Consider the following 14,377-nt stretch of genomic DNA (forward strand, 5'->3'; position numbering starts at 1 on the left):
TCCTATCAAGTATCATGTCCTCGAAAATCTGAAGCCTCGCCATATCCTGCCTGATCACCTCTCCCCAATACTTCTTAGGCTGCCCTCTACTTCTCCTCTCGCCCTCCACAACCAGATGCTCACACCTCCGTACCGTAGCATCTGGGCTTCTCCTCTGAACATGCCCGAACCATCTGAGTCTCGCTTCCCGCATCTTGTCATCAATGGGAGCGACGTGCACCTTCTCCCGAATATCATCATTCATAATCTTATCCATCCTAGTGTGCCCGCACATCCACCTCAACATCCTCATTTCTGCTACTCTCATCTTCTGGATATGTGAGTTCTTAACGGGCCAACACTCAGCCCCATACATCATGGCCGGTTTAACCACCGCTTTATAACTTACCTTTGAGAGACGGTGGCACTCTCTTGTCACACAGGACTCCAGATGCTAACCTCCACTTCATCCATCCTACCCCAATACGGTATGTGACATCCTCGTCGATCTCCCCTCCTCCCTGAATAATCGAACCAAGGTACTTGAAGCTGTCTCTACTTGGGATGACCTTTGATTCAAGCCTCACATCCACGCCCACTTCCCCCGGCTCAGTGTTTACACTCCAGGTATTCCGTCTTCGTCCTGCTCAGCTTGAAACCCTTAGACTCAAGAGCCTGTCTCCAAACCTCCAGCCTCTTGTTAACACCGGCTCGCGACTCATCAATCAGAACTATATCATCGGCGAATAGCATGCACCATGGCACCTCCTCTTGAATATGGTGTGTCAACGCGTCCATCACCAGGGCGAATAAGAACGGACTTAGCGCAGAACCTTGGTGTAACCCCATTACAACTGGAAAATGCTCAGAGTCGCCTCCTACTGTCCTAACCCGAGACTTAGCCCCATCATACATGTCCTTAATCGCCATAATGTAGGAAACCGGCACACCTTTTGTCTCCAAGCATCTCCAGAGAACTTCTCTAGGAACTTTGTCATACGCTTTTTCTAAGGCAATAAACACCATGTGCAGATCCTTCTTCCTCTCTCTGTACAGTTCCACCAACCTCCTAACAAGGTGTATAGCTTTTGTAGTAGAACGAGCCGGCATAAAACCGAACCGGTTATCGAATACAGACACTATCATCCTCACCCTCGCTTCAACCACCCTCTCCCATAATTTCATGGTATGACTCAGTAATTTGATACCCCTATAATTGTTACAACTCTGGATATTACCTTTGTTCTTATACAATGGGACCACGTACTCCACCTCCACTCATCCGGCATCCTTTTCGCCTTAAAAATAACATTAAACAACCCAGTCAACCACTCCAAACCTGTTCTCCCCACACACTTCCAAAATTCCACCGGAATCTCGTCTGGCCCGGTCGCTCTATCCCTACTCATCTTACGCATAACTCCCACGACCTCCTCAACCTCGATACGCCTGCAGTATCCAAAGTCACGGTGACTCTCGGAATGCTCCAATTCTCCTAGCACAATATCCCGATCCACTTCTAGGAATATAACCCCTATAAATAGAAAGAGACACAAGGATAGGGGACAAGGGAGATTCACTTGTAAGAAAATACATTGATTTTGTAGAGAGAATCTGACATATTACAAGCATATGAAAACACCCTTTTTACTAAGATTCTTGTCTAGCTTTTCCACTTGATCCAAGAACAACCTGAGTGTTCTAAGGCTCATCAATCATTCTTCATTGTCAGAAAGAATATCCATGGATTCGACCCCTTTTCGATCAAATATACATGTTATCTGTCATAAAACCGTTAACCTTATCTTTTGGATATTATTATTAGCTAAAATTGACTCTTCTTTATTTAAATCTAATTGGTTGAATCAAGATCTGTATTTTGGGTCAAACAAAGACAGTAACCTACATTCAGAAATAATGGTGTTATAAGGCAAGTGTTCTGTTTCTATCATTTTTATAATTTTCATTGAATCAGTGTTGATTTAGAGTGGAGTCATGTTGTCTTTCACTGCAATTTTAAGTCCATGTATGATGTAACAAAGCAATTAATTCTTAGGAAAGCCTTTCATGTAGCATATTACCCAATCACCCTTATGACTACTAAGAAATTTTTGTTGTTTATATATATTGATGATTTAAAGATTTCTACACTATTAATGTAACTTCTCTTAATTTTAAAATTACAAATTTTTGTGAAGAATAACATATCGATTTCTTTTTGATAATTTGATATGTAGTGTTACAATGTTAGTGTATAACTTAAACTCTTCCTCGAATACTTAACAATACTATAAATATAAATTTTAAAATAGTTTATAAACAAAATTTATGTAAAATAATTTACTACTACATTATGTACCAGGCATTTTGGTAAAGTTGCTGCCATAATTTCTTCCTTTTTCATAAAAAATTAAAAATGGCACATAAGCGCGATTATCTATTTTTCGTTTTTTTATAAGGCGTCACGTGCTCTACATGTGACGTCGCCGGCGCCACTGCCCGGCGGGAGACGGGAAGACGAAACAATACAATGAAATGCGTGTTAGAAGCCTCGTATCACTATTATCTCCTCAGTCTCTGCGAGATTAATGAAAAAGAAGGAAAATTCAGAAGCCCCAATTGGTTTCTTCGATAGGTCAGTCACTTCTTCATTTTTCCTTTTTAATTGTGCGAAATGTACATTAAGCTTTGGATTTTGCTTCTTCTTTTCGTCCAGTCTATATGCATTCAACAAACTACACATTATTGCATTCGTCACGCTTTATTGCACTTGTTGACTTGCATATCTATAAAATTGTTTAAGCGTGGTTTTATTGCAGGTTATTTAGCTAGCTTTCAAAGATTAAGGGCTCAACAAAAACTAGTACTAGTATATTTTTTTAGTTTAAAGTCCTCTATATTCATTCTGTTTTGTATAGTCGGATTTCAATCGAAGTAAATAATTTGCTTTTAACTCAAATTAGAGATTGTTTTAAAAAAGGCTAAAAAGAGTACTCGCAAATATTGGAAAGATGAACAAGCCTTAATTCTAAGTGGAACACATGCTTATGATAATTTGTCCTGTAATATGGTTACAAGGCATTTGCGAGAAAGTAGTTAAGAAGTGTAAGAAGCGAGTCTTTTTGATTCAATTTGGGAATGGAAGTTGATTTGATGACTCGTGACCAAATTGTATGTCTAGACATTGCAGCAGAATTAAAGATTCTACTGTTGGAGGTTTGGTTAGGGGTTTGTCTAGAGGAAACTGATATTTGGGAATCGGATTTATATTATTAGATCAATTCATTAAGTTTAATGGGTGGCTGTATATGAAGATGAAAAAACCAGCTGAAGTAACTTTGATGTTGGAATATAGAACCTAGAAAAAATGCAGCGAGCAGGCTTCAAGAAAAATGTGTAAAGAAGTTAAACCTAAGAATAAAGAGATAAGCAACATGATGCTCGTATATCCACTTTGAGATATTCTCTGGGTCTTAGTCAAATATAGCCAAGGGAATAGAATGAATCATCTCCTTCATCCGGTTAACACGGGACCAAAAGGTTTGACGCAAGCTCCTACTTTTGCCTGAAATACTTTGGACCACCTAACTCCACGAAGTTCAGCGGGTTTATCTTGTTTGATTCATCAAACAGAAAACGAAATTCTTTCAGCATTTCAGCAAGTTTGGTTTGAATGAAGATGATGCAAAAGATATCTCAATAGATGATGTGTCTCTAGGATTTGAATATCCTATGGATATGGACGGAGCAGACTTTTCTGATACTGACTAAGAACCCTCCTTGGTCAAGTCAGCTGAATTTTAACATTCCCATCAACTCATCCTTGGCTTGATCCGGCCAAGATGAAAGAAATGAGAATGTTGATGTTTCTGGCGGAAGAATGGGGTAGGTATGATGGAATGCCTTTAGATAGAAAAGGACAATTTGGTAAAGAATCCTTAAGAGCACTTTTGCAGCATAAAATGCAGAGAGCTAACCCTTCCCGCCCTCACCACCCTTAACTAGAGAGACTCCTTCAGTTTTTATTGGATATGAACATGGTAGTTTCGGCTTAGCCACACATGGATCCATTTTGATGAACCAAGAGAATAAAAGTCTGCTTATGGAGACAAAAGAAAAGGCTGAAGATTTTGAGCTGGAATCTGGATATCAAGCAACAAACACCTATAAGTGGAAGCCATTGTTCATGGGTAGACTTAGAGTTGGTTGGCTCCCTAATGGCATTCCCATACATTCTGGTGTCAGTTGGAGGACTTTGCCAACTAAGTTGCTCTGACACGGGTGTGGATCTAGAGCCCGGATCCTTTGAAATGTAAATTTTAAGATTCGGGGATACGGATCCTAGAATCACTGGCGGATCCACAAGGAGTTTTATGGGTGCTTAAGCACCCATTGTCTTTTGCCAAACTTAATAGATTTACATAGGTAATTATCAAAAAATTTAAATAAGTATTGAGTGAGCACCCACCACTAAATTTATTTTTCCTCTTCTTTTGATATTTTTACCGGTGAGCACCCATGACTTTGAAATCTTGAATCCGCCACTGCCTAGAATTGACACGGGTGCGGGGATCCGGCTAAAAGAAATTCAAAAAAATAAAAATTTAAAAATATCTCTAAATTATGAGAAATTTTGTGGAATATTTATCTATAACTTGTAAAGTGTGGCTTACTTTTTAATTCTCATGTTGTAGGCGTGATTTTTTTATTTTCTTCCATTCCCGGATTCTCCTACAAGTTACACAAAGTATATTAAAATATAATAGATAGCACATAACTACATAAGTAAAAGAGTTAGATATATAAAGATAAAGAAAACATACCTTTTAGGCTTTTACTGGTTTTGTCGAAGAACTTGACATGAACATAGAAAATAAAAGACGTAATTATCATTCCTCTCACAAGTCACAAATTATAAATAGTTATCCATTCTCATTAAGTCAATCAAATAAGCATGAGCACCAAAAAGGAAAAAATAAACTACAATTGCAATCACCATTCGCTATACAAAATTACATTAACATTGAACTATATAAACTAATAAAAAGTAGGAAAGTATTAACTATTAAGTTTTAGCATTTGAACAATAAATTTAGCATTCTTCCTCAATATTTTCAAGATAAAATTCTTACACATCTTCAACCTCTTCTTCAAAGATGACTCCTTCTAAGTGAGGTTCATCTATTGATAAGTCAACTAGATCACCGGTGGCTTCATCAACATCAAAACGATCTCCGCCTAAAGCAAAATTAAAATAAAAATGATTTAATATAAAAAAAATATAAAATCTAGAAAACATTGATTATAGACATACCCACATCCCAGTACTTGCTTGGGTCACTTGTATATTTTTGTTTTTGACGAGAAAGCAAGCGAAGATTGTAGTGCACAAAAACTAGTTCTTCGGCTCTTGAAGTCTCTAACTTGTTTCTTTTGATGTTATAGATCAACGATAGGTGCTCCAATTCCTTTCGCAACAAGAAGAAGCAGATTGTGGAAGCAATTTGTAAGCCAAACTTTGCAAAAGTGGAGCGTTTACACCATGGTTAGCCCACCAAGATACTTGCTCCTCATACATCATGGCCTTAACCACATGAGGCTCATTAAAAGAACCACTCTCACTTGCGAATGCTCCATACTCCAAAGACGCGTGTCTTAGATCATTTGAATATTTAAAGTATTTTTGGAAGCATTTAACCCTATTTAAGAAAATCTCTCTATCCTCATTGGGAGCAAGCCTTCAAATCTCATTGCCTTTTATAAGCCATGATTCATGGTAGTATTTTGGTACCAATGAATGTGTCATACAATGTAAAGGAGTGTTACTCTTATTCCACCTAGCAACAAGAATTTCTTGAATCGTATAAAAGAAGTCCAATTGCCCGATAATAAGATCCTTCCCCTCTTTCTCAAAGATAATTGCCTTCACATTTTCGATCATTATATCCCACATATCATAAACAAGATGCAACTTTGGAGCATCAAGATCGGCACTTCTAAACATAGACACAATTGATTACATAAACTTTAAAAAGTACTCAATCTTATCCCACCATCCATCATTCATTACAAAGGATTTTATTTCACGCGTTTTAGCTTCAATCACTTTATCTCCCTTATAATTTCTCCAATCATCATCCATCAGACCATCACCATTCTTTCCAATGTTGCTTCACTTGATGAACACGACTAGTCATGACAACATGAGATACAAATCTCGTTTCGGCAACTTTCAACATAGATAACGCCGAATGCTTTTGAAAAAGAGCATGAACCATATTATGATTCAACACAAAAATTTTCAAGCTACTAACTTCAATAATCAAATCTAAAATCCATTTGCAAATTGAATTGATTTTTTGGAAGTTTGCACATACTTTTTAGTGCAAGGTTCAAACAGTGAACAACACATGGCGTCCAAAATATATGTGGAAAAATTTGTTCAACCGTAGAACCGGCAAGCTTCATATTACTTGCATTATCGGTGATAACTTGAACAATATTACTTGAACAACATTAAATCAATTGAAGAGGTTGGTGCAACCGTGCAAGTAATGATATGGCTCATGCTCTTTTTCAAAAGCATTCGACTTTGTCTTTGTTGAAAGTTGCTGAAACGAGATTTGCATCTCATATTGTCATGACTAGTCATGTTCATCAAATGAAAGCATCATTGGAAAGAATGGTGATGGATGATGATTGGAGAAATTATAACGGAGATAAAGTGATTGAAGCTAAAATGCGCCAAATAAAATCCCTTGTAATGAATGACGGATGGTGGGATAAGATTGAATACTTTTTAAAGCTTACAGAACTAATTGTGTCTATGCTTAGAAGTGCCGATCTAGATGCTCCAACATTGCATCTTGTTTATGATATGTGGGATACAATGATCGAAAAGGTGAAGGCAATTATCTTTGAGCAAGAGGGGAAGGATCATATTATCGGGCAATCGAACCTTTTTGATACAATTCAAGAAATTCGTGTTGCTAGGTAGAATAAGAGTAACATTCCTTTACATTGTATGACACATTCATTGGTACCAAAATACTACCACGAATCATGGCTTAAAAAAGGCAATGAGGTTCGAAGGCTTGCTCCCAATGAGGATAGAGAGATTTCCTTAACCAGGGTTAAATGCTTACAAAGATACTTTAAATATTCAAATGATCTAAAACAAGCGTCTTTGGAGTATGGAGCATTCGCAAGTGGGAGTGGTTTTTTTAGTGAGCCTCATGTGGTTGAGGCTATGATGTATGAGGTGTCTCTATCTTGGTGGGCTAACCATGGTGTAAACGCTCCACTTTTGCAAAGCTTCGCTTACAAATTGCTTTCACAACCGGCTTCTTCTTCTTATTGCAAAAGGAATTGGAGCACCTAGTTGTTGATCCATAGCATCAAAAGAAACTAGTTAGAGACTTCAAGAGCCGAAGATCTAGTTTTTGTGCACTACAATCTTCCCTTGCTTTCTCGTCAAAAAGAAAAATATATAAGTGGTCTAAGCAAGTATTGGGATGTGGGTATGTCTATAATCTATGTTTTCTTGATATTATATTTTAGATCATTTTTATTTTGCTTTAGGTGGAGATCGTTTTGATGTTGATGAAGCCACCGGTGATCTAGTTGACTTATCAATAGATGAACCTCAACTAGAAGGAGTCATCTTTGAAGAAGAGGTTGAAGATGTGCAAGAAATTGATCTTGAAAATATTGAGGAAGAATGCTAAAACTTAATATTTATACTTCCCTATTTTTTATTAGCTTATGTAGTTCAATGTTAATGTAACTTTGTATAGCGAATGGTGATTGCAATTGTAGTTTATGTTTGCCTTTTTGGTGCTCATGCTTATTTGATTGACTTGATGAGAATGGATAACTCTTTATAATTTGTGACTTGTGAGAGGAATGATAATTACGTCTTTTATTTTCTATGTTCATGTCAAGTTTTTTGACAAAACCAGTAAAAGCCTAAAAGGTATGTTTTCTTTATCTTTATATATCTAACTTTTTTACTTATGTAGTTATGTGATATCTATTAAGTATGTTTTATATACTTGTAGGAGAATCCGAGAATGGAAGGAAATCACGCCCATAACTTGAGAATAAAAAAGAAATTCACACTTTACAAGCTATAGGTAAGTATTTCTCATAATTTAGAGATATCTTTATTTTTTTGAATTATTTTTAGCCGGATCCCCGCACCTGTGTTGGTTCTAGGATCCGTATCCCGGAATCTTAAAATTTACATCTCAAATGATCTGCACCCGTGTCAGAGCAACTTATGTGAGGAGTATATCCCAACTACGTATAAAATTTTGAGAATGTAGAGTACATCCTTGTACAAATGCTCTTTTGTGTTTCTGACTTGAGATATGGGAAGCCCATGTTACTGGATGGAATAGAAGCCAGCTGCACTGCTAGGTCAATGTTATCAAGTTGTTAATGTACCATCAGAAAGCAGGATACTGGTAAGTGACATCTTCCATCATATTTGGAACAAAGCCTGTTTGTCTGGATCCCCAATCGGTATGTTTCCTTGTCACCTGTGGGTTTGAATATCTTCATATTCTTGCATAGCGCAGAAGTGAATTGGATACCTCTTTGAAATTATTCATTGAAATTGATAAAGCATATTTTTACTGGCAGGAGACTCCTGCAAATAAAAGCAATTCATGTGCACTTCATTAGCAGCTTAAACAAATATTTGGCTGTTATGAAATCAAATTGCCTGTATTGCCTGTTGATGCAACGTAATTACCATTGATTACTGAAACATGAGACTAGCAGGTCTGCTTTTGCCCCCAAATAGGAGTCTTTACTTAGCGTAGAAAATGACGAATAGTGTTCCTTGTTGAAGATAAGTGAGTTCCCAAAGTGAGGTGGAAAGTTATTTTGTTCTTAATAGTTCTAGATGTATACTAAATTGTGCCTAGTAACTTAGCCGATCTGTGACCTAATTCAGAAATATTTAATTTCATTTATGGAGGGATTAGAATGGGGACTAGGAATACCATGTAACGGAACCCATTCCTTATTTTATGTCATTTAATCAGTAAATTTGAACATTTGGTCTCTCCTATACCAAGTGATGCAGTGCCAGTGTCATATAAAACCTTCTCTTCTTTGATAGATAATATTGTCAGCTTTAGAGAACTTTGTCCAGAAGTTCAATGATAATTTGAGTTGCTCTAGTCATTGTTAATATAATATTATCACCTTCTCCAGGGTTTTCTGGTTCATCATCGCCTGTATATAGTAATTAAAAAACTCCCCCCTCCACGCTCTTCCTTTTGAGTGCTAGTCATTTACTTTTGTTGCTTTACACTGTTATGCATCCTTTCCTTGTAAATAATTTAGAGCTTGTGATGTTTCTTTATCCTTTCTCAATAGGAAGGACTAAGGAGAAGCAGAGTCATTAATCTTGGACTTTATTCATTTCCATCAATTATAGCTTTTATCTTCTTTTTGTCTTCTTTCTTTTTGGTCATAACATGCTTATATCATGCGAGAAAATTTGAACGTATAGAATAAGAGGATATGATGAATGGAACATCTTCACGAAAAGTTTGGTGGAATTTTTTAATACAGTGATTAGTGTTGTCTTTTGATCAATTTACGGTCACCTCTCAGGTATAGTATCAGCCTTTTGGACTAAAAGTTGGTTCATCACGATAAAGCTTGGGAGACAAATGTGACGTGTTTGGAAAAAATCAAAAGAAAAAAGTGGTCTGATTTGTCCAAAGCTGCTGAAAAGCAAATAATGTCCCTCTAAAAGGAAAAGCACATAATATTCCCAGGCTTCGATCTCATACTAAAACACTTTTTTTTCTTTTTCTCCACCCCTTTTCACGGATAAACAGTGACTTCCTATTTTACCCCTGATGACTCAAACCCCCAGTGAAAGCTCCCCTTCATTTCAAGCGTGCCATGCACTCTCCCCAAGATAATCAAGTGCATAAATGGTTATGTCTTAATTCTGAATTAATTGGATTGGAGCTATATGTTTCTATATTTGTTCTGCTCAATTCATGTTCAATGTCATAGTTTAACTTACTTTACAATGATCATAATAAGCCTATTAGTAGGTTATTATGCTAGTTTTTGTTGCTGCATATTTTTAGATTAAGTTTCACTTCACTATAAAAGTGGGTTAGCTATCTGTTAAACAACAGGCAGTCTCACTGCACAAAGAAGGTCGATCCCAGTTCATTGAATGCATTCGTGTATACAAAATTTTGCAAGGCTTCTCGAGTGGTTGTTAATTACTCCATTTTGAAGCAACGAGCAAAAGAATCACTACTGAATCAAAAAAAGCATGGCCATTCTGCATCAAGAATTCTAAGATGAATTTGATTCTGATATCAACGAAGATGGAGGCTGCGGTCTTGTGCCTTTATTACTCGTGGATTTGGCAATCGGAGGAGATTGCGACGACGATGTTGAATCTGATATCAATGGCGAAGATGGAGGCAGCGGGCTTTTGCTTTTATTACTTGTGGATTTGGCAATTGGAGGAGATTGCGCAGAAGCTGGCGATGGATTTGAAGTGGGAGTCTGTCTATTCGAGCTGCTCTGAGGTTTCTTGCTGTCCCCTTCACTTACCTTGTCCTCCATCCGATGATGCCGAACTTTAGTAGACTTTAAGTTCATTGGAATTATACAATGGCAAAAGAAACCTACACCAACAGTTACTAAGTTATTAAATAAATTTCTCATATCAACAAGTTGGAGAACATAAAATTTCATACCTAAGAACCAGTAACCCGTAGAATTAAATGCGGAATATTAGTTCAATGGCTGCAAAAGATCATGCCCCACAGTTTGGGCAGCCATTGAACTCGGTGAGAAACTTCCGCAATGGCTGCGAAAAATCATTCTCATCTCTCACCATAACCAAATTTTATTACAGCAAGCAAGCATTTATTTCTAAGAAAGTTCCTGGACAATTCCTTTATCTTCCTACTGTAGGTTCTCAACTTAATTACAATAAGAACAAATATTGAGACTTCTATGAAACTAGCAAGAAACTTCCTGATTCAACTACATGTTGAGAAAACGACAGTAACGTATTTGAACAAGTCCGATCTAATCTCAATTAATTATGTTGTCAATTTAAACTTGTAGGGGAGTCTTGGAGCGTTAGGTCACGGTTTCGAACCGTAGAAGTAACTACTAATGTTTGCATTAGGGTAGGCTGTCTACATTACACTTTTTTAGGTGTGGCCTTTCCTCGTATCCAGCGTGAATGCAGGATACTTTATGTACTGGCTGCCCTATGTTTTCAATTTAAACTATATGAATTCTTTAACTCTGTTCCGTTATATTCATTCTATTCCAATACTCAAAAATTCTTCTAAAACTAGTAGTAGTTTATAAATTCTCAAGCTTACCCTAACACTAACGTACAATTATTAACTAAATTAAAAAGATTCCTAATATGGTGTACTATAAGTGAAGCAATAAATCTTACAGAAAAAGACAGAAAATCTTACCAATCCGAGCGAGACGATTAACCCAACTGGGAATGGGATTACTGGTGAGTTTAATACAAGCATCATTACAGAAGTGGTTGCAGTTCTTGGTAATAAGATTGTAAGCAATTCCTTTATACTTATCAGCAAGTTCTTCCATTACTCCTCTTACTTCTCCAGGTGTCTTCTCTGTCCATCCAATCAAAAGGGTCTTTCTAAAAATAAATCCCTCGCATTTTTTCGGCTCCCCTTCGAAAATTCCAGTAGTTGGATACTCATGAGCTCCAAATGCATACTCAACTCCGTGAACTAGCTACCATAACCACCATTAACAAATCTTTAATTACCATATGCTATTGACAAATAATTGAGTTGATTTAGTAAAAAATTTGCATTTAATCACAGTTTAAAAAGCACTTTTCTTGTTATAACTACAGAGGTGGTCCTACAATTTCTAGTACACAGGTGCACTACTAAAAAAATGTATTAAGTGAGAACTGACCCATATTCAACCAAGTGCATCATTTAGTCTTCGTAGAGAATGGATGTCAATAATTAATATTATACCAATTTTAAAAAATATGTATATGAAATATCTAAATTTTACAACCATCGTTACTATATACAACAACAACAATAAATCTAGTGCAATCTTACAAGTGAGGTATGGGGAGGATAGTGTGTACGATGACTTTACTCCACCTTGAAGGTAGAGAGGTAGGTAGAGAGGTTGTTTCTGACAGAATCTCAACCCACGAAAGACGAAAAGACAAGCATTAACAACAACAAGATAGGTAAGAAAACGAAGCGAAAAGGAAAATCTTTTACCATTTCCTAGTGACAAATAATTTAAGTAAAAAGATTGTATTTTTACTACAATTTATAAAGCAGATTTCTCGTAACAAGCCCAGATTTGAAGCACAGATCTAATAAAGTTAAATCAGCGGGAAAATATGGAAAATTTAAAGAATAAACAAAATGGGTATTGAGTTACTGACCTTGAACACCGGAATGGTAAACACCAAGACCAAGCCAATAAGCATAGCCATTCATTGAGGTTAGATCGTATACATTTAAGTACACTGGTACCGATCCACGGCCACATTTGACTGAATTCTTGCAACACGGCATCTTGGACAGAAGAAATTCCAGCTCCCCTTTAGTCTGTAACCCACATAGCAGAGCAAAAAAGATTCTTAATTTTGATAATTGAATTCAGATATGTTGGTATTTGGTAGGTAAATGAACGAGAAATGTGGGTTCTCTCTTTCTTTTTTGCTTACTTGGGGTTGGGGTGGGGAGGTGGACCCTACCGGCGGCGATATAGTGCCGTACCGGTTGGTGTAAGAGGAGAAGAGTAGTTATATAAATATGTTGGGAAAAAAAGAAAGTAGAGATTGGTTGGAGGCTTGGAATCTTTGCTGACACTGCTAAGCTAAAGTGAAGTGTGTATTATAAAGGTGGCTGAGTGTATTATGGAATGATGATCTGTGATTTCTCTTGTATTTTAGTTAACACATTTCTGTCTTTCATTCCTGTAGAGTTTGGGACTCTACCGGTCTACCCGATTAAAAAAATTCGCTAGGCATTTAGACAATAATTGAATTCTAGTTGAAAAAAAATATTTGATTACTAAAATTTTAAAAAAATGAAAGTTATTTGTGTTTGTATATGAATTTCACTTTAAAAAATAAAGTTTGTATAAATTGAAGATTTGTGAATTAAAGTCAGTATTTTTAATATTTCCCTAATGTTAAAATTACAACAACAACAACAACATACCCAGTATATTGCCATACTTGGGGTGTGGGGAGGGTAGTGTGTACGCATACCTTAACCCTATCTATGGGTGTTAACCGGGTGGGCTGGGCCGGGCCAGGCCAGTATTATTTGGACCCGTACGGGTTTGGTTCTGGGCCGGTTCCGGGCTTGCTCTTAACGAGTTTAACGGGTTCGGGTTAATCCGGGTAAAAAATGAACCGTACGGGTTACGGGTTGAGGGGGCCGGGCCGGGCCGGGTTTAGTGTTTTTTTAATTATTTTTTTTAATATTTTGTATAACTACTGTAAGTTATATTAGTACTTTGTATTAATATAAAGAATACAAGAAAGATGGGGAAAAATTGCACTTATAAATTGCAAGTGTTACATTTATTTCAAAATTACAAAATTAAAGTTTGCATTTAAAAAGTAAATTAACAAAAAATAGTAAAACTAAATTTTTTTGCATAATAAATTAATAATACTTCAAATTAATCTAGCAAACTAAAACATTAAGCATAAATACGTCTAATAATTTAAAATAACACAAATTGTCTTAAAATCTTAAAATAACACATATATAGCATATTTTAAAAATAATATGTTACCATCATATTCTATGATTTTAATATTTATAGTTTTATACCCTAAATATATACACTATATGTTAAATTCCAACAATTTTAAACTATGTTAATTAGTATACAATAATTGGTATATTCATAGTATATTCATGGTATATTCATGGTCTGGGCCGGTCCGGGCTGGGTCGGTTAAACCGGTTAGAGGCACTATTCATTGGACCGGGTTTAACGGGTCCGGTTAACCGGTAAAAAATAATAAACGGTCCAACCCCCTCTACCCCTCCTACCCAGCCCACCCGGCCCCTTATGAACCGGGCCGGTCCGGTTCTGGTTTTAATCGGTCTGGGCCGGTCCGGTTCCGGGTCAACCCGGCCCGTTAGACACCTTTAACCCTATCTAGTGAAGATAGAAAGGTTATTTACAATAGACCCTCGGCTCAGAAAAGTAGGAAGAAGAAGAAGAGGGAGAAAACGAAGAAGAAAAAAAAAGGGAGGGGAGAAAAAGGGGAGGGGGAACAGAGCAAGGAGCACCAAAATAGTAATAACAGGAGATTACGATAACAGAAACACACTAAATCACATGA

The 14,377-nt window shown here is 36.7% G+C and overlaps 1 protein-coding gene and 1 long non-coding RNA gene across 3 annotated transcripts; one reads left to right on the plus strand and one right to left on the minus strand.

Moving 5' to 3' along the window:
- The first annotated feature begins 2,380 nt into the window (after positions 1 to 2,380).
- Positions 2,381 to 10,076, plus strand: LOC109214400. The gene is made up of 2 exons (XR_002066173.1): positions 2,381 to 2,614; positions 8,040 to 10,076. It is a non-coding gene; the product is annotated as an uncharacterized LOC109214400 (long non-coding RNA).
- Positions 10,077 to 10,134: 58 nt separating this feature from the next.
- LOC109214399 (deSI-like protein At4g17486) lies at positions 10,135 to 12,922 on the minus strand. Of its 2 annotated transcripts, none has more exons than XM_019378314.1 (3): positions 12,449 to 12,922; positions 11,472 to 11,759; positions 10,135 to 10,655 (listed from the first exon to the last, which is right to left on the minus strand). In XM_019378314.1, exons 1-3 carry the CDS (start codon positions 12,579 to 12,581, stop codon positions 10,318 to 10,320), a joined length of 759 nt encoding a protein of 252 aa, XP_019233859.1. In that variant the 5' UTR covers positions 12,582 to 12,922; the 3' UTR covers positions 10,135 to 10,317. The 2 variants fall into 2 exon arrangements, with proteins under 2 accessions (XP_019233859.1, XP_019233860.1); XM_019378315.1 differs by having other exon boundaries at positions 11,472 to 11,763; positions 12,449 to 12,588.
- Between the last annotated feature and the right edge of the window lie 1,455 nt (positions 12,923 to 14,377).

The sequence above is a fragment of the Nicotiana attenuata genome, unplaced genomic scaffold, assembly GCF_001879085.1.
Source record: "Nicotiana attenuata strain UT unplaced genomic scaffold, NIATTr2, whole genome shotgun sequence".
Classification (NCBI taxonomy): Eukaryota; Viridiplantae; Streptophyta; class Magnoliopsida; order Solanales; family Solanaceae; genus Nicotiana; species Nicotiana attenuata.